Genomic DNA, 25384 nt, shown 5'->3' with positions numbered 1-25384 from the left:
GGCGAGACTCGCGGGACAAGTTTTGGCCCGGGAAATCCTTGCCATACGTGGCCAGAGGCATGTCGCCGTCGATTCCCAGATGTTTGGAAATCAAACCCAGGAAATTGGTGATGCTGAGGACCTGCTTTCACATTAGTCGACTTCGCTCTCTTCGTGCAGCTTGCAATTGGTCAGACGTACTCCTGTGGACTCGACGGCAAACCTGGAGACACTCAAGTCAGGATGATCGACACTACACGATTGTTGGATGCACTGACAGAAGGAACATGCCCGACAGCGAACGACGTCTTCAGTTCGGCTTCTTGAACATTTGAATGAACCTGGCTATTTCTTGTTTGTCGGCCTCGACCTGTCGTACAATCTGGGTGAGTTCGGCAAGGGGACCGGCCTCTGTAGGGTGGGCAGGATCATGATACAGCTTGCGTAACACGTCGCGAGCTTGTTCGTGCTTACCCACCCAAACGAGATGTCGAGGTGACTCTGCACAGAACTCATTAGAATTTATGACCGTGGGATTCCAATTTCAGAAATATACGATCGCTCCTGTGAGAGCAAGTACAAGCTATCCACAAAGTATAAGAGAGACCGTCAAGCAACGAAAGGAGGAGATGGACCTCTCTATCCGTGATCCGTAGCTCATGGCGGGACTACTTTCAAGAGCTGGGAGACATGGATCACAAAATCTCCATGGGGTCCCCACAAACATCAAGTTGATATAGCCTCGACGTTGCCGGCCCACGAGTATGGCGCCCGGTAGTAACAGTGTCGAAGCACATTTTCGAGACCTATCGTCACCGATTGAGGACTATATGCGGGCTATCATTCATACTGCACCAAGTTTCTGACGCTAGAGAAAAGTCATTGAGAAGACAAACCTAGGTTAACAACAACAAGAATAAGAACAACAATGGGATCGACTTTACATCTGAAAAACCAGATCGCCGTCGATACTCATCGAGATGTCATTGTTGCCTTGTCTAACATGCACATCTGTCTTTGCGTTAACTTCTTGCGCGATAGTAGGTATATATCTCTTCACCACGGGTACGGATGCTTGGTTGGTTGGTTGCAGCCTCATGGTGATCATCTCAACTTTTCTTTCACTTCTCTGTTACCGCTTATTGCATTTCACTCATATGATACACGATGCAAGTTTGCCCGCTGCGTTCGGACAATCGCTCTTTCTGCAATTACTCACAATAGACTGGGAATCTGGACATGGAAAGCCACAGCTACCGAGGGTCAGGGTCGCGTCCTTCGCCACTTCCGCCTCATCATCAAAACCAAAGAAGTCACGCATCCGCAACTTTGGGCCAGTCGGATTTCCAAGAAATCGACTTCATGAGGCGGCCAATACGTGGACTTACTAAAGAAGCAGCAGGCACGCGTCATTGGTATGACCACACACACGGCTTGTAAGTGAGTCCATGGCAGCTGCCATGAATCAGAAATGAACTGAAGACAAGGTCATCGTCGATTGAAGCAATGCTGACGGATGGCAGAAGCAATGACGACAGCACCCAGAGTGCCAGAGACCACCATCCGCCTCGCGAAGATAGAAACTTTCAAGACATGGCCCGGTCACACAAGCACACGCCTCAAGCAAATGCAGCCAAAAGAAAGGTTCAAGGACGGAAGAAATCGAGAAACCACAACCGCTATCATCGTGGCGAGAACCCCACGTACGGCGGTGCTTATGCACAAGGCCCGGAGAACTACAGTCTGAGCCAGTCTTCGCGTCGTGCTACAACAGACCGGATGTCATCTGCTGCTCAACCTCGAAGCCATTCTCACCGGGACACCTGGAACGCAGCATCAGGTCACGACCACCACTGGGAACAGGATACCGGATCGGGGCCGTGGGATGAGGAAGCTGACCGTCGGATCAAGTCTACCTGGGGTTTCGCCGTTCTTGATGAAGATGACGAGCTCTGGGCGCTTGATTATCCCATCACCGAGACTCGTCGACCCGTACAACAGAGACTTGAGGCTATGGCGGGGACCATGGCATTGCAGGATATTCAAGAATGTCATGAGCCAACACTTGTTGCGTCCCGACTTTTCCGTAACGTTGACGATAAGGAGTCTCTATCCAACGTCAATACAACTCCACACTGGAATGCGGTCTATGAAGACCCGGTGTTCGCTTTGATTCCCACCGATGGAGAGATTACCAGTTTCGATGAACTGCATGTGCGAAAGGAAGCTATGGCTGCGGAGGCTAGGCCCATGTACATCCGCAGACGCATCTTGCCAGAAGCCAGCCCACGAGAATCGTCGGACGAAGAAGAAGGCCTTGTTACGCCCTCCGTCACCAGTCCCTCAAGGCCGCCGTCTCAGCTCCCTACGACTGTAGAAGCAACTTCAGCTCAACGCACTGCTCCCAGACATCCGTGGCCCGTCTTGCTAAACTACGGCGACCCTTATGAACCCCCCGATCCAGCCGCCGACCCGCGCCAATCCAGAGCAGGTGGTTTACCTCAAGACCATGATGATTGGCGGATGCAGATGAGAACCTGGCAAAGAGAATATGAACGTCAGCATCCAAACCAATTTCAGCGGCAGCAAGAGAACAAAACGAACGAAAAGGTCGGACGTCAAAACAATCCTCCTCCCCACGGACCTCGTGGATCGGGATCTTCTCATCATCGAGTCGATTTCCGCAGCTACAATGACCCTCGACAAGACAGTCGTCCAGGCCGGCAAGGGTCGCGACGAAATCGGCAAGGAAGGAAAAATAACAAACGAGGTCAGAAACAATCCCCTAAGAATCCAGAACAATATGTCACAGGCGAAGCAGGCGGTTCTGAAAAGCGGCGGAGGTTGAATTGAGAAATGTGACATGTAGAATGGCGCTCGATAGGCTCCGAGGAGACTTGGCGTGAGTCCGTTCGCTTTCAGTAGCAGCAGACGACCACCCTTGCTGGACCTCTAGGGGGCGGTAGGGTCGCTGCATGGGGTCGACGTGTGGAAGCGTTAGCTAGTCACGATTTGTTTCGGCAAAGATGAGATATCGAAATGCAAAGAGTATCATAAAGCCTTTTTTGTTCTTCTAGTCATCCATATGTTTGTTCTATGTGGTTTTTTTAACATGTGTAGATTCTGCCGCGAAGACCGACCGATGGATGAAGAGGGGCCGACCAATCCGAAGCCAAGTTTACTCGTAGAGCAAAGTTGGAAAAGACATCCTTTCAAGGTCAGAGAAAAGGTGATCGCTGTCCGCGGCCATCTTGACTTGTCACATTTTGGGCAAGGAAAGTTTTTCCAGTCATGATTTTCGGTGCATAATGGTCGCCGAAGCCTATGTACCCGGTTATATAGAAACCAGTTGTCAGCGGATCCATGGTCAAAAGAATGGCAAGGACTTTCTTCTTCGTTGGCACGAATGGAAAATGTAGGTGACATACCTGGTGGTTGGGGAAAACCAAACTATCGGCCAACACGACGTTCTCTCGTCGGCCGGCGGCGAAGACGACGATCTCCGCAATGTCGTCCGGTGTCAGGGCCTCGACACCCTTGTAGACCGCATCGGCCTTGGCCTTGTCACCATAGAATCGGACGACCGAGAATTCCTACATACACACACACACACAGAAAAGTATTAGCTTTGCTTGCCTTTTCCTTTGTTGTCATACTCGTATGTGATGGTTCGTTTTCCTTTTTTTTTCGAGCAGGTTGTGACCATGTGTGTCCCGTCCAGTATAGGAAAGGAAGGGAAAGGAGGGAACGCGAAGGGGGTCCAAGAAGGAAAAAGGTCACGTACAGTCTCAACCTGACCAGGGTCGATCTCGATGACACGAATGCGGGAAGCGATCAGTTCCCGTCTCAGGGCTTCGGTAAAGGACCTCACGGCGGCTTTCGTGGCGCAATAGATGCTTCCACCGGCGTAACCCTCTCGGCCGGCGATGCTGCCGATGTTGATGATGTCGCCGCTGCCGCCGTCCTGGCCTCCGTTCTTTTTCAAAAAGATGGGCATCACGGCCTGGGTCATGTTGATCAGACCCGTCACGTTGGTGGCGAACATGACCTCCATGTCTTCGGCCTTGATGTCCGGGGCTCGGTCCATTCCCCGGACCAGGCCGGCGTTGTTGACCAAGACGTCAATGTCTCTGAACTCGGCCGGCAGGTTGGGCACGAACCGCTCGACCTCCTCCGGCTTCGAAATGTCGAGTTGGACGGGCAACACCTTGACCCCGTCACCGACCTCCTTGGCGATCTCGGCCGCGACCGTCTTCAGCGTGTCGATGCGCCTGGCCGTGATGATGACCTTGAGGTTCTTTGGGCTGGTCCGGGCGAATTCCTGGGCGACCGACTTGCCGATCCCAGAACTGGCTCCCGTCACCAGGACCGTCTTGCCCTCGAGGCGTTTGGACATGGCAGAGAGAGACATTTTTTGGTGTGAGGTCTGTGAGAATTGTCTTCCTTGCCGTTGTCGTGGTGCGGCGCGGAACGCAGACTGCGGTGGTGGGAGGAGGGAGAGGTGGTGCGGGGAAGAAGAAGGTCTCAGTATCGGTCGAGGTCTAGCAGAGGCAGCGCTGAATAGGCGGACGGATCTACCAGCGGCGCGAGAGATGTTGGTGACAGTAGATGAAGGGAGGTAGGTAGGCATGTACAGCACAGGAGAAAGAAAAAAAATCTGTGGCAGTGGGGAGTAGTTGGCAAAAGATGCGACACAGTAAGATACTTGTAGCTTTAGTCACTTGTTTTGTGAGGGACAGAAAGCGTTATCACTATTTGACTCCGTTTTGGGGTTTTAACGGGGTTCGGAGCGAGGCACACAAAGCCCAAGCTTCTCCAACAACTCCGTGGGCATTTATCCGGTCGACGGCAACATATCCGTCTGCTTACCATTTGAGTCCTCAGAGGATGTACTCTGTATTCCGAGCTATCTTCGGACATCTTATGTACTTACTTACCCAACTACCTACCTACCTACCTATACACACACTTCTGTAGGCGCAGGAAATACCCCATATATATGGAAGAAGAAAATATAGGTACTGTGGTATAGACGAATCACCCTCGGCATTGTTCAGTATATATCATCGTTCTTTTTTTGGTCTCTTGCGCCTTCTCAGTAATAGATATCCCCCTTTGCCCTCTGATACTAGACTTGGGCGCCGTCATATTAATCCATAGCCATGGCATGAAACTCGTAACCTATTGCGTGATCTCGTAGCTTTGAGCAAAATGTGGACTTCCCCCATCAGGTACCACGTGCAGCAGTATCAATCAAGCCCCAAACAGTGAGCACGGGTTTCTCGCAAACACCAGAGCTCTGAAAGCCAGACACAATGCCGCCACCATTCCGAGTTTGTCAACCATATAAACACCACATATGTACTGGCCATTGGGAGAAGATGACAGACTTGAAAAACGGACCCCCCATAGGTCTTCACAAAAACCCAGATTCTGACAATAGTCTAGCAATTTTTTCCTCTTCTCGCTCACGGGGCTCAATCTTCAAGCTCTGCGCATACATCTCTTGCACATCACCTGCATTCCTCATGTTCTCTGCGATCCAATCTTGCAAGTCCGGTACAGGATTCAGGTTATATGGAACATTCTGGTACTGTTGGATCAATCGGATAACTTCAGCTGTCTTGGTTCGTTTAGAGAAATTGATCAGCTCCGAGTTCTTTGCAAGTGACGGAATGCCGTCTTCAATGAAGATCAAATCCGTCATATAGACACCCATGAATGGAATGCAAGGCGGAGTTGCAGTAGCCAGTGTCTCTCGATATTGCGAGAAGTTCTTCGCTGTAGAGATCAACTGTCTCATCGACTCCAGCATTGCTTGTGTCTTTGGATTGACTCCTTGCCACGTTCGCCCAAGGCGAAGAATTGGTGCTGTTCCAAATGCAGAAATGATTGCTGTCACAGCTGAGAAGTTATTCAGCGCGCGGCATTTCTATGCAGAGATTAGCACTAGTCTGTATACTTCAATGTTATCACTTACATCCGCGATCGCAACAAAATGCTTCACGACGACGACTCTCTTCTTCACCTCAGAGTGTGCTAGGATCATTTCAGCCGTCCAGTTGGTCAACTGGTTAGAGTGCAAGATGGCTGCTTGCACATTCAGATAAGGAGGCATATCGGGGGCCTTTTTCTCCCATGTCTTTGCCAGGCACTCTGAAGGTTTGATCTTGGCATAGAGCCGGGATTCCATGATGGTCAACTGCCTTGCAAATTCGGTGGGGTCGATATCAAGGAATTTCAGCTTCTTCATGTTCTTCGGCAAGATTGGGGTTGGAGCCGAGTTCGTTATCGTAAGGACCATCTTCTTCGATGACGTCTCCTGGCCCTTTAGACGTTGATCGATGATAGTAATCAGAACCTTGGCCAGCGGTATTTTGGTGCTGTTGAGCGCATTCTTAGCAAATGCTGTAATGCGTTCAAGTAATTCCCTGCTCTTTTCGTTATCACACTCCATCCAGTACACCTCAAGCCAGGCCTTGAGAATGTTCAAGACTCGGAATCGTGCCGGTTTCTGTTTGTGTTCTTCCCAGATCAAGAACTCGTCTCTGTTCAAACCAGGAGGTGGCTGTAGATTGAAGCGTTTGACCAAGAGTTCGAATAACTCCGACGCTGTTGTAAAGGATCTATACGTGAGGAGAAAGGTGGTGGTGAAATTTGTATCAGGTCGGTCATGTCTAGTAAGCTGTTCGACCAAACCCGTGAGCGAGCCGCTCTTGACTTGAGGCGGATCAGTCTTGGTGTCATATATGACTTCGTCAGCGTGGTCAAGCTGCAAGTACCATGGGACATCATCAGAATTGAAGCTGGGCTCGATATTGGAAGTCTTCAATTGGGTGAGATTTGGCGGAATCTGGCCAAAGAACTGCCTTGCCTTATCTTTGGTGGGAGGACGACGGACCTTGTCCGCTGCTGGTGGCTCTTGACCTATAGTGTATGACTTTGACTGGCCAATGTCAGCCAACGCTGGTCGGAGATTGTTGGCATGGTTAGAGTCGGATCTCAGGTGGTGATTCTGATATGTCTCGCCCCCATCCGTATTTCGGTGGTCTCGCTTGCTCGTGACCCCCGAAACATTTAGGTTGCTAGCTGGCAGCAACAACCGCAGTGAGTGGCCCAAATTGGAAACGTGTGTTTCCATTTGCTTGCATGCATCACGTACGTTGTTCATACGAGTATCCAGGGACTCGCCCCTGATCTCCGCCCATTCATCCGGAAGTGGTGCTGTCACAGCCTGGCAGCACACAACGACCTCGCCTACAGAGTCGTATACTCTTTGCTTCTGGGACCCAAACTCTACCGGTGTTGATTTCTGAAAAACATTGCCCAGGCCAGAAAGGTCAATGGATTCAACGAGATGCATCCAGGGTCGGAAGTAGTCAATGACTATGCTTGCCCCGTGGCAGACATCGTCGCTAATGGCAGATTGTCGTGCCGGTGTCACAATCTTATCGGTCAGGACGAGATTCTCTTCTAGACTGCGAACAGCCGCTATCAGATTGTTCTTACAATCATCGATTTGTTGTAGCAGATTGGCATCAAGTGGCAGGGATGGTCGTGAGCTCAGTTCATCGCCAGAGTCCATGAACGAGGTCTCCTCCAGATTAGTCTGGCTGTCGAGGTTGTTGTCTTTCCAACTGCCTCCCACCTTGCTCCCCATGATAAAGCCCGGGATGAGTCGAGGTATCTCTTCACCACGTTGTTGTCTTGCCACATCAACATAACCATAGACACCGTTCATAACACCTTCAGCTTCTTGTAGACACTTAGTCAAAGCATCCGGTCCTGGCCAGTCGGCGGCGGCGATATGGGAGGATAGGACGAGTTTGGAGAATTTGGACATCATTTCCCTAAAGTGAGGGTACAAGGCTTTGTTCTGTGAGATGATGGAAGGGTTTCCAGAATGGTTGTCAGTTGTCCCTGAACCTGCGGCAAGTAACATCCGCAGGTGGTCGGAAATATCTTCAGCTTTTCGAACATAGTCAGCTCGTGCCTGGACACGAATAGCATGCCGATAAGCTTCGATGGCTACACGCATATTCTCGACAAGTGTATTCCACGTGACAGGCGCAGCACCTGTATCATCCAGGAAATATTTGGGCATTGGTGACTTGGAGAGCTTCTGGTGCGGCGGCACAGTGAATGAAGTGGCAGTCGTTCCTAGTGGCGGCAGTGCCATTGAGGTTCCGAACGTGCTTGTGAGAGGATTTGAAACCTGATTACCAGCTTGTCTCGCGGCACTTACATCGATTGAATCCATGGACGTCGACGTGGAAATACTACCAGAAGTCATGGACCCCTTCTTGCGTGAGGAACGGAAAGACTGTTCACCATCTGCTTCAGACGCCGACCCATCATAGTCCTCCTCGTTCTGCCCATACCTTCCAGCCATCATTTCAGGAGGCGGTCTAGTCTGGTCCGGTATGCGAAAGTTATTGCGCTCCCTTGGCCCAGTCTCATCTGAGCTTGTTGGCGTTTCTAATGGCAGCTCCATGGTACTAACACCGGTCAAGGTATTGAAATAGAACAATCGTCCATCTGGAGTCGCCTGGGGGACCCAAAAGGCGGCCTCTTCTTGAGGCTGCTCCGTTCCACCCTCTATAGGTAGGTCGGAATCTTCGTCCTGTGTGCGAGTATCCGAATCCTCCTCTTCATCATCGTAATCCTCCTCGGTCCCTGATCCCGTTTCACTCTCATCTTGGCCAGTTAATTCAACCAGCTCATTTGCATCCGATATCTCAACCGTATAATTACTGGGGAACCAGCCCCGGACATTATTGATCACCCCGTCCCACCACCCACTCTCGAGTTGTGTCAAGACCTGGATGATATCGCCTGCGCGAAAACTCAGACTGGTGTGGTCATCCGCATCGTAATTATACAACGCTCGAACATACATGGGCGGTGGCGGAGGAGGGAGATCAGGGCTGGCGACATAGCCGTTCATGGCAGCCGCCTGGGCAGCACGACGGCGCGGCGAGAGGCCGCTCATGCCCGACTGATGGACGGCAGACGTTGCTGTACGCGGGGCGGATTGAGCAGGTCTGCTGGGCTCTGTGTAATGGAAAGCTGCGGCAAAGGTCGACCCCGACTTGACTGCCTGTGATGGAGGAGTCGAGTCTTGTGCAACCCTGCGCGACGTTGACATTTCACCAGAGTTCACCGCTGAGAGACGGACAGGACGACTTGATGGTGCCTTTCGGAGCGCAGCAGGGCGGCCAGGATCTGCATGTTCGATCGCTGCGGGATCCGGGCGTGGTATAGGTCGTGTGCGGCAGGTTAACACAGGACTATCGAGGACCTGATCATGCGAGGCCTCATGCAAACGACACAGGGTCTTGGACGGAGGCAGAGAGGGAAGTCTTTTTGTCAGTTGTAGTGGCAGGTGTCGAAGGTGGAGTAGGGCAGAGAATAGGCGCCCGATTGGAGGTTCGAGAAAGAGGAGGCAGAGGTCAGGCGGGATGTCGATGGGTGGCTATCTCCTGCAAGTTGAGTGCACTGTGAGGGCAAAAGAGAAGAGGTGAGAAAGACGAAGAATGTCAGCATATACAGAGAAGTCACACACAAAGTAGTAGGGGAAAAAAGGGAGAAACTGTGTGTCCTGCGAAAAGATGAGCACGAGGGAGTAGAAGCAAAAGAGGTGGTGGAGGTTTGAAGAATGCAGGTGCCCGACTGCGAGCGACCAGGTTACGACTGCAACTACGAAATTCCCTGACCCTCGTCTATATCCACGCCTGAAGAATCCACCCAGCATGCAGCTCGACACCCGAAAAAAAGTGCTGACTCGGGAACCCAACCATCTTCTTCGGCTGGCCACCGTCCAATGGTTACAGAACTCGGTATCCGTAATTGGCAGAGACATCTCGCGGTCGGACAAATAAATCATCGCCATGCACGACGACGTACTGTGGTCACAAAGTACGATGCACGACACAGAGAGAGAAATATCATCTTTGAAGGCATGTCTCTGTCTCCCTGCCCAAGTAATATTTCGTATTCTTTTACTCCTGACCCTTCCCCCCGATGGCCTGGGGGTTCGCAAGCACTAAGCTACCTCTAGGAAGCTGAAGGCATTTAAACCTAACAGGCTCGCCAGGGTTCAGTATTTACCTAGAACTACCTTAGTCTAATGATTAGGCTCTCCAGGCATCCCTATACAAGTGAGATAGTGTCAACATCCTCCCCCTCCGTACTCCTTACCCCCAAGGTGCCCATGCCTATTTAGTACGGAGTACGGATAGATACAGAACATCCCCATGAAGCATGCTAAAGCACTCCTGTTTCTCGTGGTCTGACTTATCCGTCCGTTTTGACTGATGGGAGAGGAGGTGGCTGTGACCCGGAGTACTCGTACAGGGCTCACCAGGCTCGTTAGCTTAATCATCTTGACTTTCTCCGGTCTCGCAGTTGCAGACTATTCGTAACGCGACGACGACGCGTGTGAGATTCTCGTTTCGCCAATGTTTTTGAAATTTCCTTGCCGTGCCTGTGTTATTGGTGGGCTCGAACATGTCTCGCACTGTTGAACGCCACGACCAGCAATGCCGTGCTTAGCGAGACTTTGGACGCGGCAGACATCTGCTTCATTATTATGGCTCATGCACCCATCAACTCTAGAAGAGGGACGGGGTCTCCTTGACCGGGCCCGTGCTGGGAAATGGTCTACGAGCCCAATGCATCTCGCTCATACCATGCTTTTTGTAGGTGTGGAGTTACCCCAGATCGTGAGGTTGCAAGCAAGCATTATTATCTATTTGTGCACGGAGTCTTAACTTTTTGTTCGGGCCTAAGTCAGGTCGGCTACAGGTAGATTGTTGTGTGTTTGGTGTAATAACATGTGCCCGGAGAGATACTTCGACTCTCACCTACACCGGAGTATGGAGGTCGCCTAGAGTAACCCCTCTTTGCAATCAAGTTACAGGCATTATCGACGGTAGTTGGGGTGGCATACTGATAAAGAAAAATCATGTTGACTACACGCGATCACATTCTCCTTTCGCAATAACAACGACAGATGATAATGGGTGTCGAGGGCCAAAATGAATCTTATCAAAGCACATGATAAGAAATCAGGACTATGAACATCCCACATTGCCGAAAAAGCAAAAACCATCCAACCCAACTCCGGCATGCAAGGCACCGATAGCGCCTCCGTTGCAAGCGTCTTCTGCTAGGCTTGGCTGTTCCCGGCCGTCTGATCATCTCATTACAGGTAATGCCGGATGCTCAACGCCCGAGCGGCAATGGCACCAGTTCAAGTTCACGTTGGCGTCTGTGGCGCCGGCCTGGGTGGCCTAGCAGCAGCGATTGCTCTGAAACGAGGAGGCGCAAAGGTCACCATCCTCGAGGCCGCAACAGAGTTGGGAGAGATCGGGGCGGGTATTCAGGTTTGTCTTTGGCCATTGTCAGCAAGTCCTGTGCGAGAGTGATTGACAATTGGCGGATAGATTTTCCCCAACGTCTCGTGATATGTTATACGATGGGGGATTGATGAAATTATCGGCGACAATCTGGTCGAAGTTGACGAAGTGCGTACTTGGGGACTGAATGGACAAGTTGTCACTCGAGTCGACTCCGCGAGAGTCAAGAAAATAAGTGGTTTCCCACACTACATCGCACGACGGGACCATTTCCACGCGGGACTCACAGAGTCTGCTCGCCGTCACGGTGTCAACATCATTGTCGACGCTCGTGTGAACAAGCTCGAATCTACCCCGGACAAGGTCACTGCCACGACGACCAAAGGGGATTCGTACACATTTGATCTCCTCGTGGGAGCCGATGGCATCAAGAGCTTCGTTCGTCAACAACTCTTTCCCAATGTTCAGCCCCGAGCGACGTCCAAGGTCGCCGCTTACCGTGGCGTGGTGACTCGAGATGAGGTTTTGAGCAAGATCCCCGAAGCAAAGTCTCTTTTAAGCAACACCATGGATATGTGGACGGGTATGTACCTAGTCTACACAACGCCGCGGTGCCCGGCCTGTACTGATCGCCCCCAGGTCCAAATGGATATATTCTCACTTACCCCTTGTCGGGCGGCAAGGAACTCAACGTCGTCACTTCGTTTTGCAAAGACTACTATGTCGAGAAGATGGAAGAGGTCGACATTGACGAGTTTCGTGCATACTACAAAGACTACAGTCCGGCCATCCAATCCATCATCAAGCTCGTCAACTACACACAACGTTGGCCCCTACTCGTCATGCCACCCATGCCGAGCTGGACGAACGAGCACAAGAACGTCGTCCTCCTCGGCGACGCGTGCCATTGCATGCAGAACCACACGGGCCAGGGTGCCGGCACTGCACAAGAGGACGGTGTTTTCCTAGGTCGCGTGATCAGCGAGGTCGTTCGGGGCGTGCTCAGCATCCGTGAAGCGGTGTCCCTGTACGAGAAGAAACGGATGCCGCGCGCCTGGACGAAGCAGCAGCTCTCGCAAGTCTCGGGAGAACTGAACATGTGCTCCGACCCGGCGGGTCTCGCGAAGAGGGATCAAGCTTCGAAGCCGGAACTTGCAGCGCCGGGCGAGGGGTCTGGGTCGTCAGCAGCATTCCCAGAACTTCCACCGAACTACCGATCGTGGCAGGTCTTTGATTCACCAGATAGTGTGCCGGGGATATTCTACTACGATGCAGAAGGAGACGCCGACAACGCCGTGTGCGAGTATCTACAAGAGCAAGATCGCGAGAGGGGAGAAGTCGACAACATAACGATGGTAGGTAAGTGCTTGAGTCGGAAATGGTGGGGTGCCGTTGAATACAACGGCATCGATTGATACCGTGAGTATATACGATATATCGATACGGAGTTGTGTATGGACTACATAACCACCACACATATACACTGCGTATCTTCAGCAATACATAGCTGCATAGACCAAGACACAATCTCATCAACAACTACATAGTCTGAAGCAAAGATTGCGTGACTACTCCATATGTCAGGATGTAAATCTTCTACCTCGATGAGCATACGATATACATAGGTATACAAATTGGTACCTATGGACTTGTTAATCGTACATCTCTTTGAAAACTGATGTCACTTCCACTTCTGGACACTCAATTGGCGAAAGCCATGCTCCGTTTCGAACACTCTGTTCCCTCCATATCGTACCTTTTTTTTTAAGTTGCTCCCTCTCCAAGTCCCCTACTCCCTTTCCAGTCTCGTACGACTGACCATGGTGCTCACTGAAAGTTCACAGGGCAACGATTTTCTTTTCGATGGCGTAGGCCCACATCTACTCGTATGAATACCGGCTTCTCCCCAAGTCCACTGTACAATACATACGGAGTACGCTCCACCAACATGGAAATTTAAAAAACTTGTCGATCCATCTCCTAAAGAGACCCGGATTGAAATGGTGGACATTAATTGTAACCTCGTAGATCGTCCCAACCCCCCAAAAATAATCGTACGGATATGCGGCAACGACAACGGCAAAAACGTTTTTGTCTCACTTCCACGCACTCGGTCGCATACAAGACACAGTGACCGCAGGAGTACTCCACGCGGCGTAGCAAGTTCTCAGCATCGTTTGATGATGAGCAGTTCGATTCGTAATGACATATCTGTGTCTGTGTACGAGTAAGAGAAAGGGAGAGCGGCACAGCCAACATCATAACGAACAGACACGCAGTGACGATGATGATGCATGGCATCGTTCGTTTTGTGTTCTCTTCGCCCATGGTCAGCACAAGACGATCGCCGTTCGCCCCACGAGGTGAGAGACAATCTCAAGTTAAAATCATAGTTACCATATGACAAAGGGGCGAGTATCTACGCAGGATTTCTCCCGAAAAAATAGAAGCCTAACGACAAGAACATCCGAAGCTCTTACCACGGCGTGAACAAACCCGGCAGCTGTGTTGGTAGGCACACAATGTTCTCGTCAACCTTTCAACAGTAAACAGAATGAGCGGGTGGAAGAGATGTCGTCCTTGAGACGAGCACCTGGTTGTGTATGCAAGTAAACAACGGCAAGGTCATCGAAACCTGCCTGGCCAATGACCATTCCGTTACGGACTGATGCCTCTGTACACACATACCAGGATCGGGATGTTGTTTGACACGCTGGGCCCAGACTGAGCCTCATCGGGACGGCCAGGCCAGCCTACATCTGCATGATGGCTGGCAAGCAAACAATAACCACGGTGGAAGTAAATGTGCTCTGCTACGTTCGAAAAGAGAATCGTTCCAACAGATCGCATCTGATTTCTTGCTCTCAAGCCACGAGACGTGATTCATCAGCCAGGTGTCTTGCAGCATCGTTTGCTGCAAAGCAGATATCCGAAGTTTGGGCCGGTCCAGGCTGGACATATCCGAAAATTATACTCCGTAATCCTTCACTAAAGGTTGCTTGAGATCCTTGAAGTTGACGTTTGGCAGGACAATGACAGATGAAGGCCCCATCCATGCCGAGCATTCCCAGCTTGGAACAAACATGGACAGCCCTGAGTCATGAAGGGACTACTGCATCGGTACTGACGTTTCTTAACGGCAATCATTGCCACCAGTGCTTACCGTCTCAGCGATGGCTCAAATCCCGGAGGCCTGTCACAGTCACCGCCGTCCAGATCAGGATCGGAAAGGAAGGTGAACCATCGATACTCCGTATCTGCAGCGGTACTCGCCTCGATTTCAGGCTAGGCGGTGTTTTGTAGAAGGGCGGTCTAGATATTGAGATGGCGGTGTTACTGTGCAGCGACTCTTCTTGAATTTTGCAGTAGACAGTGCCGGTGAAGCTGAAATTGTTAAGCTCGTCAGGCGTCGACATGTTTTGTTTTTTCTCCCATGATATTATCATTGACAAAATTGCACGAACAGCCCCTCTGCTGTTGACCCCTCGTCTCAGCCCAGACTGAATAATAAGTTCGTAATCAGCTGATTGCCAACCGAATTGATCCTTGATTCCTTGGAGCTTCTCGAAGCGGCGTTGCTCTGGTACAGGGGAAGTTTTCAAGGCAGCGAATCACTGTATGATGCGACGCCGCCGGAGATTGTCAAAATTTCAGATGAGGTGAGGGATTGAAACTCCATTACGAGGTGGGTTTGGAGTGGGGAGGAAGTAGTGCCACGGCTTGTGGGATTCCGGCGGAAAGGCACTGACTGGCGCCCGCGGTGGCTCTTGTAGCCCCGGTTCAGCCGGGGGCGAGCCTGGGAGCCATGCTTCACCACTGGCGGAACCCATTTTCTCGCAAAACCGCTCTTACGGAACCGCACCAACGTCGGCATGTTTCGGTTATAGCAGGTCTGACTATCCTTTGATGGCAGTGATTTTGATGTGGAGGGGTTGGCCTGCCTGAATGAAGCCTCCGGCATGTCATAGTGTTCAACGGGCTCTTCACCGACATCTGAACGAGAGGTACGGATTAAAACAGATTACGGTATGCTGGTCAGCAAGTACCATGAGTGAGGCGACCGCCTATAAGCCGACCATGAGAGACTTTCACCAGATGACCTGTCGCGAAAATTGAGAGAGGACCGCGGGGCCCTTTGTTGCAAGCATCGGCCTGGAGCAGCAGCAAAGTGCCGGTACATCTGGCTTTGTACTGGAAATTGGCAGCTGTATTTGCAACTCTTCAAGCCTGCAATCATTCCTCGACCCCTGTTCAGGTATCAACAACGAATGGAAAGGACTTGACTCGGGGCAGACTTGTCAAAGTCAAGGCGCCAGTTCGTTGCGTTTTTGTTCGGTTCTCTACTGCCGGGTCACCATCGTTTTCTTCAGACCACCAATTGCTACCCACCTCGCCGCGAAAAGACCATTGAAACGGGTCCCATCCACGAGGATGGGCCTCGGATCCATGGCTTTGACCATCGCAACGGGAAGATGGATGACGCTTCCTAGCTGAGACCGAGCACTTCATGGCTACTTCGGTAGCTTGTCAGACAAGACACTGATCATTTAAGCGGGCATTTGGAAGTCCTTAGCGAGGTCCCACGTCCTCGAATTAGAGCGGTACCCCCTACCTAAGAGATCAAGGAGCTGCACGGAACATGCAGGAACAGGTCCGAGGGCGACAATCCAAGTGCTGACGATCGCTCGTTGACCAACTTTTTCGGTGCCACGATTGCTCTTTTGTCTCTAATTCAGAGCTGAAGGGCAGTACATGGTTCGATCATGTGCCACATATTCGCACCGAAAAGTCCTTGTAAGGACCGATAATTGGCCCTGGACAACCCAATGGCAGGCAGACCGTGGCTTGTAGCAGTGTTATCGTTCGTTGGGCGTCACGCTGCAGAGCCAACCGATCAAGCGTGGGTACGGACCGAAGCATACCTGAAATGTTTGATGGCTGGTGGGCATCATTATTCAGAGGTGGCTGGGGACTGCATCGTGATGACGAGGAATGTTTCGAGATCGAAAAAGACATCCAAGATCCCCACCCTTCATTGTCACTTGTGCTCGTCTTCTTCTGTGATGAACACAAGCCGAGCGTTCGTGCTCCATTGGGTTCTTTACGCGCTGTTAGGTAGTCCCTAGAAATGCCTGGTCTCTTCCAAGGAGCCCTTGTCCATGGACATCAACCATCACTCCGTAGTAACCTCTCCGGTGGTGTTGCGTGGACTCGGGGAGATGCGCATCGAGACTAGAGGCCTCACGCGAAGCCAGAAGCGGCACAGGTTGGCTGTCGCGGTAACCCAGCTGGCTGCTGCCGGAAGGGGTGTCTCATGGCGATTTCTCGAAGGCAAAAGGTGGGCTGTTGGTGAGGTGGGAGTGGGAAGACGGAGACGCTAGGTGCAAGGATACCGCGGGTCTCTTTTGGTGCTTGGACGCCCGCTTGGTGTGCCGCTGGACTGGGCTGTCTGGTCTGGTCACCTCCGTACGGTATTTTTTCAGGGGCTCACTGACTGAGGAGGGCAACGCGAGAGAGAATGCTTCGAGGGCGAGCAAGGGACAGGAGGAGGGACAATCTGAACTGAACACCCTCCTCTCTTGCCATCAGCTGCCCCTCCTTGTTTTCTTCGTTTCGCACACTCTTCTCCTCTTTCTGTCTGTATCAACATCAACTGTTATTGTCGTCGCATTCATCTGTAATAATATCGTCGCATCTCAGCCTGTGTATCGACTATCGTCACGCTGCGTACGGCGCTGCACCACACCTTGCATTCACTACTACACCGACCACGTGATCCACCTTGCGTTTTTGCCAAACCAGATCCAGGCCGATTCCCCTTCAATCACAGCCAGCAATCATTTCCTCAATCGCTTCGACTTCCAGACTGCCCAGCGACACGGAATGATAACGGCTCAATCTACGTCCACGTCCCAACTCACTTCTGAGCGAAAGGCTTGCGCCGGGTCCGAGGACTTTTAACCCTTCATTTTCTGAACCATGGCCCAGGCTGACACCTCCACCGCCTCTGAGCCTGCGAATGCCAGCGCAGCTACTGCGACCCCGAAGAAGGCTACTTCAGCGCCCGAGAAGAAGTACAAATGCCAGTATTGCAACCGGGCCTTCAGCAGAAGTGAACACCGCAGTCGACACGAACGATCGCGTAAGTAGAATATTTTTTTGTTGTTGCGACGTGGGGCTTCACCGTAGACCCCGCCATCACCTCTTTCCATTGAATGAGCTTTCAGGCAATCTTCAACTGACCTTCATCCCTTGCTAGACACGAAGGAGCGTCCCTTCAAATGCCAGAAATGTCGTAGCACCTTCGTCCGTCGCGATCTGCTATTACGCCACGATCGAACCGTCCATGCAAAGGATGGCGGTGTGCCCCTTCAATCTGAAGGACGAAAGAGAACAGGAACAGGCGCAGGGACGAAGTCGACGCCCTCAACGGCCGCTCCGTCCAAGCCTTCGATAAGTCTTGATCCGGGGACTTTGGAGCAAATTGAGGCTAGCAGCGATGGTATGCTCGACCTTGAAACTGCCGCCATGTTGATGACAGACTTCCAACACAAGGCGGCGGCAGCAGCAGCAGCAGTAAACGGTCACATTCAGAACGGAGAAAGCACAATCCCCGATTACTCTCCAGATCGAAGCTCACTTCTCGAATCGTCCGACTACCTCGCCGGTCCTAACGGCCTTCCGCAAATGCCCTGGGACACCTTTATGCCCCACGGCCCGTCGGAACCCAAAGCGCATTCAATGTCGAGCATTTCGTCGCAAGATAACCTGTCGCAGCCTCCTTTCGTCCATATGGGATCGATACAGCCACATCAGTCTCAACTACCACCCATCATGGAACGTCAAACCTCCTTGGGTAGTTCGCTGCCCCCGACATTCCACTCTTTGCCCGACACTTTCCCAGTCTCAGGGACGCCGACCCCCAACGCACTCTCTCCCTTCCCCTCTATGACAGGGCCTGTATCACCAGTGAACTATCGCAAGTCTCCTGGTCCAGCCCAACCCCTTTCTTTACCCAAAGCTCCGCAGTTGAACAATGATGACGAGAGAGCTATCATTGCTAACCAGCTAGGTGGAGACATCACACTACCTTCCCTGCCCACAATGAACCTATACTTAACTACCTACTTCAATCTCTTTCATCACCACATGCCCTTTCTACATCCTGTCACCTTTCGTCCTGAGAATTGTCAACCGGCTCTTCTACTTGCCATCCTCTCCATCGGCGCTCTCTACAATTTCGAACAAGAACAAGCCTATCTCCTTCATCATGGCTCCAAGAAACTCGTGAATCAATTCCTTCAGAACAAGGACAACTTTGATTCTCGAAAGTGCCCTCTCTGGACCATGCAGAGCACTTTGCTGAATATGGTTTTCGAGAGCTGGAGCGGTGGCTCGCAAGGCCTTGAATGGGCTTGTTCTATTAAGAGCTTGCTTGCCAATGTAAGTACCTCGTAATATTCGTCCAATCTTCTGCTAACCTGTTCAGATGGTTGCCGGCAACAAATACGAGCTGAAGTTGCGTATTGATGGTCGCGCTGGAGCACCACCGACACATGATCAGTGGGTCAATGAAGAGGGCTGTCGACGGACTTATTATGCCGTCTATATCTTCTTCGGCATGCTGACTCTGACATACAACCACACTCCGGCAATCAGCTTCAACGAGTTCGACACATTGCCACTACCATCTTCCGAGTCATTATGGAATATTGAGCCCTCGGACGAGGATTCCTGGCAGGATATCTTCGCAGCGTCGCCCACGATTACTGTTCGAGAAGCATATGACAGTCTCTTCCAAGGAGATGCTGCTAGATACAGTGCTTTTGCCACTCGAGTGATGATCAACGCATTGTTCTTGGAAGTGTGGAATCTAAGAAGAAGTTTCGAATCGCTACAGGACGTGGTTCTGGAATGGAAGATTCGCATTGCCTTAGAAACATGGGAACGGTCATTGGATCTGTGCGAGCCCGAAATCATTGTTGTTCCTCTCAGCACACCACACAAGAGCCACCCTCTGATCTTCAATTCGATGGCTGTGTACCGCAACACCCGTGCCTTCCTTGAAGTGGATCTCAAAGATGTCCAGGAAGCCCTGCGGTACCACAACTCATATGAGATTGCCGGCGCGATGTCATCGGCGCGTGACAATGTCAAGAGAACGAAAGAGATGATCAAGGTTGTCGAGCAATGCTACGAGTGCATGGAAATCGTTGCCATGCAGGGTATCAATTGGGTCACCAAAACATCGTCGACCAATTGGAGTATTGAGCATCCTCTTTGTGGACTGGATCTCATCACTATTCTAAGCCTGTGGCTATATCGTATTGAGCATGACGATCAGGAAGCCACCGAAGAAGAGCTCGCCATGTACATGAGAGTACGCGGACTGTTCGATGATGACGCCGTGGACGCAAATGGATCACGTTTAAGCTCAACTGTAGCGCGCGTCTGGGGCTCGATGTTGGACGGCGTGGTTGTTTGGGGGTAAGCATATCTGTCAATTGCCAGCAGATTTTGACTAACATATTCCAGTATCTCAAAAACCATGGGCGAGTCATTCAAATTGCATTCCCAAGCTTTGATTGGATATGTCGACGAGCTTTCAATAGACCATGTTACGGGAATGCAGGTCGACCAGAATCTTATGGACATTGCGACGACATATTAAACACCATCTTACGATATCCTCTCTCACATCGGTTTTCCTATTTTACTGCATGGCGAAATTGTGGGCCTTCGGCATCGAAAACGGCGCACGCGCGGTATATTCGATATATTTTCTTTCTCGACTCTATCATTTAATTCCAGATGTCTTGTCTTGGGCACACGACCAAGCCCAGAAATCACTTCGCACCTCTAATCGAGGCAGACACATACGCGACACAAGCAACAGTATACCTCCCCCTCCTCACAACACACATAAACTTACCTAATCTTCTCGATTTGATACCTTGTGCGCTTACAGATACAAGACTTTTGGTTTTCTCCTTATAACGACTTTCCTTTATTTGAGCGAGAAAGAATGGACCAAGTGGTCCAAGACAGCCAGCGGGAATTTCTGGCTAATGAACTTTCTACCTTTCCTATTGAAATTGCGACGGCCGTTGTTTTGATTACTCTCCTCTGTATACTATCAAATGTGGAATTCTTCGGCGAGGCAATAAGAAATTGATTTACAGATGCATTCAATATAGCGACATCAATTGCACAGAGATAGCAATAACTTGGCTTAATGTTCAATTATATTTTTATCACCAAATTTCTCAAAAGTATAAGTTTTGCTATAATAATCTTCATGGATCGTGGAATATGCATCTCGTAAGTGGTTGGTGTTTTCGTAATCTATACGGAGTGCTCTATATACCAAAAAACAAAAGGGACAAGAGTTTTAAAATAGTATGTCGACTTAGCGTCGTAATGTGCAAACCCACCACCAAAAGAGAGCAAATCGCAGCCTCGCATTCTATATACCCTGTCATCTTCCATTATTCCCAATTCTCTCGATAGTGTCTCGTGCCTTGATCATTCCCAGTGTTCGAATTCCTAAGCTTATACCCTCTTCTCGATTCGTATACCAGCATCATCAAACACATAAACTGTCGCCTGTCAGAACCCACGCACCGGGGTTCCGATGACCTCATTCGACCCCCAATAGACTGCGGGCTATCCTTGTAGTCGTAGTCACTCCAGCGGGCGCAAATACAAAACCCTACGAGTACAATTTCTACACAGACTATGGCACCCTCTCCTACGATGCGGCGACTCCTCAAGGAGACGGCCGAACTCTCCTCTCCTTCCTCCAACCCCAACCCTGCCTTTTACGCCGCTCCAGTCTCGGACGCCGACCTTCACGAGTGGCACTTTACACTGCTGGGGCCGCCCTCCCCTTCTCCTTATGAGGGTGGCATGTACCACGGACGCATCACGCTACCTCCGACCTACCCGCTCAAACCGCCGAATTTCCGGTTCCTGACGCCGTCGGGTCGCTTCGAGGTCAACCGTGAGATCTGCCTGAGCATTTCCGGGTTCCACGAGGAGACATGGATGCCCGCCTGGGGGGTGCGGACGGCCCTGACGGCGCTGAGGAGTTTCATGGCAGAGAAGGGTACCGCGGGACAAGTCGGCGGTCTGGAAGCCAGTGTCGACGTCAGGAAGAGACTGGCGCGAGAGTCGAGAGGTTGGAGGTGTGAGGCGTGCAGGAAAAGTAATGAGGCCATAATGAGGGAGTGGTGGGAGGTCTGTAGGCAGAGTGGTGTCAATGTACAAGAGGAGGAAGGCGTGCGACTGGAATCACTACCAGAAGGCATGAACCTAGAAACGCGCAGTCCAGAGGACAAGAAGAAATCGTCCACGGCGGCGGCTTCAGGTCAACAAGAGAGTCAATTAGCATCAGAAAGCAAGGACAATGGAAAGGCCAAAGCAGAGAGCACCGGAGATGATGCCACGTCCAATGCTCGACAGACTCAGATGCCGACATCACCGTCAATACGAACGCCGCCAGCACACGCTGAGCCCGAATTCAGCACAAGTGCGAATACGAGGACCAGTGTAGATTCACTTGCGCAAACACAGAACACATCAACAGTCCGGCAATCTCAACAGTCCCGCCCAGACAAGAGCAACGACGACACAACAAACCTACACCCTCCACCGGCCTCTCCGCCACCACCACGCATGATACCTACTCCCTCGGCCGAAGCGGCACAAGCGTCCGCCGAAGCGGTCCTCACACCCTCCGACTTTTCCTCTCCTTCCTCCTCCTCCTCCTCCTCCAGGCTGCATCGACCGAGCATATCCCTCATGTCCGGTGGAATCCACGCACCTCCTTTGGCCGCCGCGAATGCGGCTCTCCAGAACTCAAACATGGGGGCGGCTGCGCCGTTGATCCTCCAGCGAGACAGGGCGAGAGAGAGCATCACGATCGACCGGGCCATCGCGGGTATCTTTGTCGCCTTGTGTCTCATGGTCCTCAAGAAGATCTTCTACCCTGCCGGCACCAACGGCGGTGGTATGGGGTTCGGAGGAGGAGTCGATGACTTTTACCTCCAACGCGAATGACTGAACCATGTATGCCGTGTGTGTATTTATACATGCGTAAACAGTCGGCACTCGCTCGATCATGGCTTGGAGGGAAGAAAATCAAGGGCGGAGAGAATGATCTAGACGTCTCTACTCTATCCGTTGTACGGAGTACGTGGATGGAGTGAGCGGCCGAGCGAAGCGAGAGTAACGAAAATGGAGAGAGAAGATGAGACATAGTAAAACACTATATAACGAAAGACACGACACCTAATGTCATCGAATGGGATGGATTGAGTACTTCTAGAGCGTAAGCAAACGTTCCGACAGGGGAAGAATAGACCATCGTACTTCTATATAGTTCCATACAATGTTGAGGAACGTCAAAGCAGAGTATACCTTGATGTGTCGAAATTACCCTTGCGATACGAGTAGTTAATGAAGAAGACCCAAAAGAGATACTGATGTACAGAGTATACAATCGGCTATTGTCTATAGCTATCATCTACCATATCTCTTCCTCGACCTCCCGGGCCGACGATTCCTTCTCGTGTTCCAACCCCTTTCAGCATCATTTTCGTTACTGTTATACCCAACATCATCGGAATCCGAATCCGAGTCCGAGTCGTCGCTGCTGTCATCATGGTCACTCTCACCGTCACTACTAACCTGGAACCTTTCGACTTGTCCATTCTCCCCACGGTCGAAATCGGTCCTCTGTCTCCCTCTGTGTTGTTGCTGTTGATGATGCTGACGATGTTGCTGGTGTTGTCGAGCCGCCAAAGATTTCATACTCATGGCGCTCTGCATACTTCCGCCGTACCCGTCGTGGCCATCATAATATCCATTGCTATTATTGTTGCCGTCTCTCTCGCGGTCTCGCTCATACCCGGCAAAACCTCCACCGCCGCCACCACCGCGCATGCCAACGACCCCCGCGCCAACACCCCTCTGTTGACTGCTCATCATCTCCTCGATCCTTCGTTCTTTGCGTCGCGCCGCCTCCTCTTGCGCCAGTTGCCACTTCTCGCTGACTTCCCACTGCCACCCGTCACCGGTGGTATTGCACACTGGCAACCACCACAGCAAAACGGTTGGACCGAACAAGTGTGTCAGGTTTCGTCGCCAGCCAAGGTCGAACGCATTTGGCATCCCTTCGGCTTCAAAGTCGTCCATATATTCATCGTACCGTTCTCGTTCGCGCTCGGCTTCGATGTTGCTATACGTCCTGCGCAAGGCGCGCAGGGCAGGAGTGTCCCCGTTGGAATTAACATCTCCCACCGGATCTTGAAATTGAGAATTAGAATACGGATGTCGAGGGTGGTGATAGTCGTTGCTATTCGGATGGGAGTTCTGATTGTAAATACTCGGCACGGGCGACGTGTGTTCCTCGCCCTCTTCGTACCGTGACGCCCCCGGTACAGCGTTTGCGTGAAACTCGAGAATCTGCTCTCCTGCTCGTTGTAATCGTTCGGCGACCCCTTCGGACCCTCGTCTATGGGAATTCAGTTGATGTTCTTGTCTATTCCGCTCCACTCGGCTTCGGACACCACTTAGATACCTCGTCTTTTCTAGTTTTTCAATCGTCGTCTGCCCCTTTGCGCAGAGGTATATGTGCCAGGTTGTGAAGCCGGTCAACACCAGGCCTATTATTCCCGAGACCACTGCGAGGAGGATTATATTGACCGGCGCGATTTCTTCGAGGTATCCGCTCTCCTCGAAAAGCTCCTTCCACATCCACCATGCGGAGTTGGCGAAGCACACCCAACTGAATAAAGAAATGTATATCAGGAACAAGACAAATGCTTTGTAGTTATGTAGACCTAGGCATGTGGACAGCCACGGACAGTGGTGGTCCATCTTCAAGACGCACCGCTTACACGTCGAGCAATGGTGCGTCCGGTCTGGTTTGGGGACGTGGCATTTCTTGCAGTACCGCGGCGCCCCTGTCGAAGAGACTGTGATGTTTTGGACCCCTTCGAGGTCTGTGGACCGCTCGCGGGTCGGAAGGACAGAGTATGCGCCCTTTCGCCTGGACGAGCCTTTTGGAGGGTTCAACGGGGATCCTGGGTCCGTAAAGACTGCGACCGTGTATGAGAGATTCGCCAGGGAGTACAATAGGATGCCGAGGAGCGAGATGAATTGTATCGACCACCACACATGTTTAGATCGGTGGGAGCCAAATCCTATAGACGAGACGACCCAGACCGCCCATGTCGAAAGACTGTATACAAAGGCGAGTGGGAAGAAGGTGGCCAACGTCCAGCATCCTCGCTCACATTTGTCCGCGCATGATCGTAGTCGGCGACGTCGACCGGTCGGGGGAGGAGAAGGAGAGGGACTCGAGTAGCTAGGCATCGGTGATGTCTGGAGAGGGCGTTGTGATTTATCACACAGAAGGGAGGTCGAGGGTTAGGCGGTCGAGTTCATTGGCGCTTGCGGCATGTCATCTCGAAGATGGCATCGTGCCTGAATCACTACAAGTCGTCGGGGTCGAGAACTTGCGAGAAGACGGGGGCCTGAGGACAAAGAACAGAAGTCGCTCAAATAAGACTATGCAAAACGATGTCAAGTTTAGATCCAAGACTTTTGTGCAAGCGGTTCGGCCAGGGATGACATTGGAAGAATGCAGGTGTCGTACTGTAAAGGTTCAAAGTAGGGATATTGATCTACCTGAAACGCGTGTGGCTTAAGGACCCTTGAGTCGATTGTAGGTGAAAAGGTGACGTTTGGTGAGGCCTAAGCCTCGTTCTTCCACGCGGCTGGCGCCGGTGACAGCCTCGTCCAACATGCCTATTTCATTATCTAGTGGCCACTAATGAATTATACCAATGGGCATCGCCTACGGAATGCAGTAAACACTCTGCACTTTCATTACTTCGAAGCAGGTCTGTCTACAACGACAAGTATACTGGGGTCAAAGCTGGACCACTGATGATAGACTGTATAAAAAAACACAATCGTAGTGATCATCCATCCATTCTCAAAAACTATTTTCTTCAAAAGAGCGTGTAAAGAAAGAC

The 25384-nt window shown here is 51.4% G+C and overlaps 7 protein-coding genes across 9 annotated transcripts; 4 read left to right on the top strand and 3 right to left on the bottom strand.

Annotated features, from left to right (window-relative positions):
- Positions 1–1218: 1218 nt before the first annotated feature.
- On the top strand, positions 1219–2832 carry PV06_07391 (uncharacterized protein; the record flags this gene model as incomplete). Its single annotated transcript, XM_016408630.1, has 2 exons — positions 1219–1415; positions 1503–2832. The coding sequence occupies 2 exons, from the start codon at positions 1219–1221 to the stop codon at positions 2830–2832; spliced, it is 1527 nt and encodes a 508-aa protein (XP_016260384.1).
- A 187-nt stretch (positions 2833–3019) lies between these two features.
- On the bottom strand, positions 3020–4690 carry PV06_07390. Of its 2 annotated transcripts, XM_016408628.1 has the most exons (3): positions 3764–4690; positions 3408–3572; positions 3020–3301 (listed from the first exon to the last, which is right to left on the bottom strand). In XM_016408628.1, the coding sequence occupies exons 1-3, from the start codon at positions 4607–4609 to the stop codon at positions 3269–3271; spliced, it is 1044 nt and encodes a 347-aa protein (XP_016260382.1). In that variant the 5' UTR covers positions 4610–4690; the 3' UTR covers positions 3020–3268. The 2 variants fall into 2 exon arrangements, with proteins under 2 accessions (XP_016260382.1, XP_016260383.1); XM_016408629.1 differs by having other exon boundaries at positions 3408–4690.
- A 320-nt stretch (positions 4691–5010) lies between these two features.
- PV06_07389 (uncharacterized protein) lies at positions 5011–9593 on the bottom strand. Its single transcript, XM_016408627.1, has 2 exons — positions 5960–9593; positions 5011–5911 (listed from the first exon to the last, which is right to left on the bottom strand). Exons 1-2 carry the CDS (start codon positions 9125–9127, stop codon positions 5396–5398), a joined length of 3684 nt encoding a protein of 1227 aa, XP_016260381.1. The 5' UTR covers positions 9128–9593; the 3' UTR covers positions 5011–5395.
- A 1629-nt stretch (positions 9594–11222) lies between these two features.
- Positions 11223–12754, top strand: PV06_07388 (uncharacterized protein; the record flags this gene model as incomplete). The annotated part of the gene is made up of 3 exons (XM_016408626.1): positions 11223–11358; positions 11500–11922; positions 11979–12754. 3 exons carry the CDS (start codon positions 11223–11225, stop codon positions 12752–12754), a joined length of 1335 nt encoding a protein of 444 aa, XP_016260380.1.
- A 4198-nt stretch (positions 12755–16952) lies between these two features.
- On the top strand, positions 16953–20594 carry PV06_07387. Of its 2 annotated transcripts, XM_016408625.1 has the most exons (5): positions 16953–17481; positions 17599–17841; positions 17905–18782; positions 18829–19826; positions 19875–20594. In XM_016408625.1, the coding sequence occupies exons 1-5, from the start codon at positions 17319–17321 to the stop codon at positions 20008–20010; spliced, it is 2418 nt and encodes an 805-aa protein (XP_016260379.1). In that variant the 5' UTR covers positions 16953–17318; the 3' UTR covers positions 20011–20594. The 2 variants fall into 2 exon arrangements, with proteins under 2 accessions (XP_016260379.1, XP_016260378.1); XM_016408624.1 differs by having other exon boundaries at positions 17599–18782.
- A 249-nt stretch (positions 20595–20843) lies between these two features.
- PV06_07386 (uncharacterized protein) lies at positions 20844–22799 on the top strand. Its single transcript, XM_016408623.1, has one exon. The coding sequence runs from the start codon at positions 21078–21080 to the stop codon at positions 22398–22400; it is 1323 nt and encodes a 440-aa protein (XP_016260377.1). The 5' UTR covers positions 20844–21077; the 3' UTR covers positions 22401–22799.
- Positions 22800–22843: 44 nt separating this feature from the next.
- Positions 22844–25022, bottom strand: PV06_07385 (uncharacterized protein). Its single transcript, XM_016408622.1, has one exon. The coding sequence runs from the start codon at positions 24717–24719 to the stop codon at positions 22863–22865; it is 1857 nt and encodes a 618-aa protein (XP_016260376.1). The 5' UTR covers positions 24720–25022; the 3' UTR covers positions 22844–22862.
- Between the last annotated feature and the right edge of the window lie 362 nt (positions 25023–25384).

Source organism: Exophiala oligosperma, assembly GCF_000835515.1.
Source record: "Exophiala oligosperma strain CBS 72588 unplaced genomic scaffold supercont1.7, whole genome shotgun sequence".
Taxonomy (NCBI): domain Eukaryota; kingdom Fungi; phylum Ascomycota; class Eurotiomycetes; order Chaetothyriales; family Herpotrichiellaceae; genus Exophiala; species Exophiala oligosperma.
Note: the sequence above shows the minus strand (reverse complement) of the source record. Positions and strands in the feature narration are given on the sequence as shown.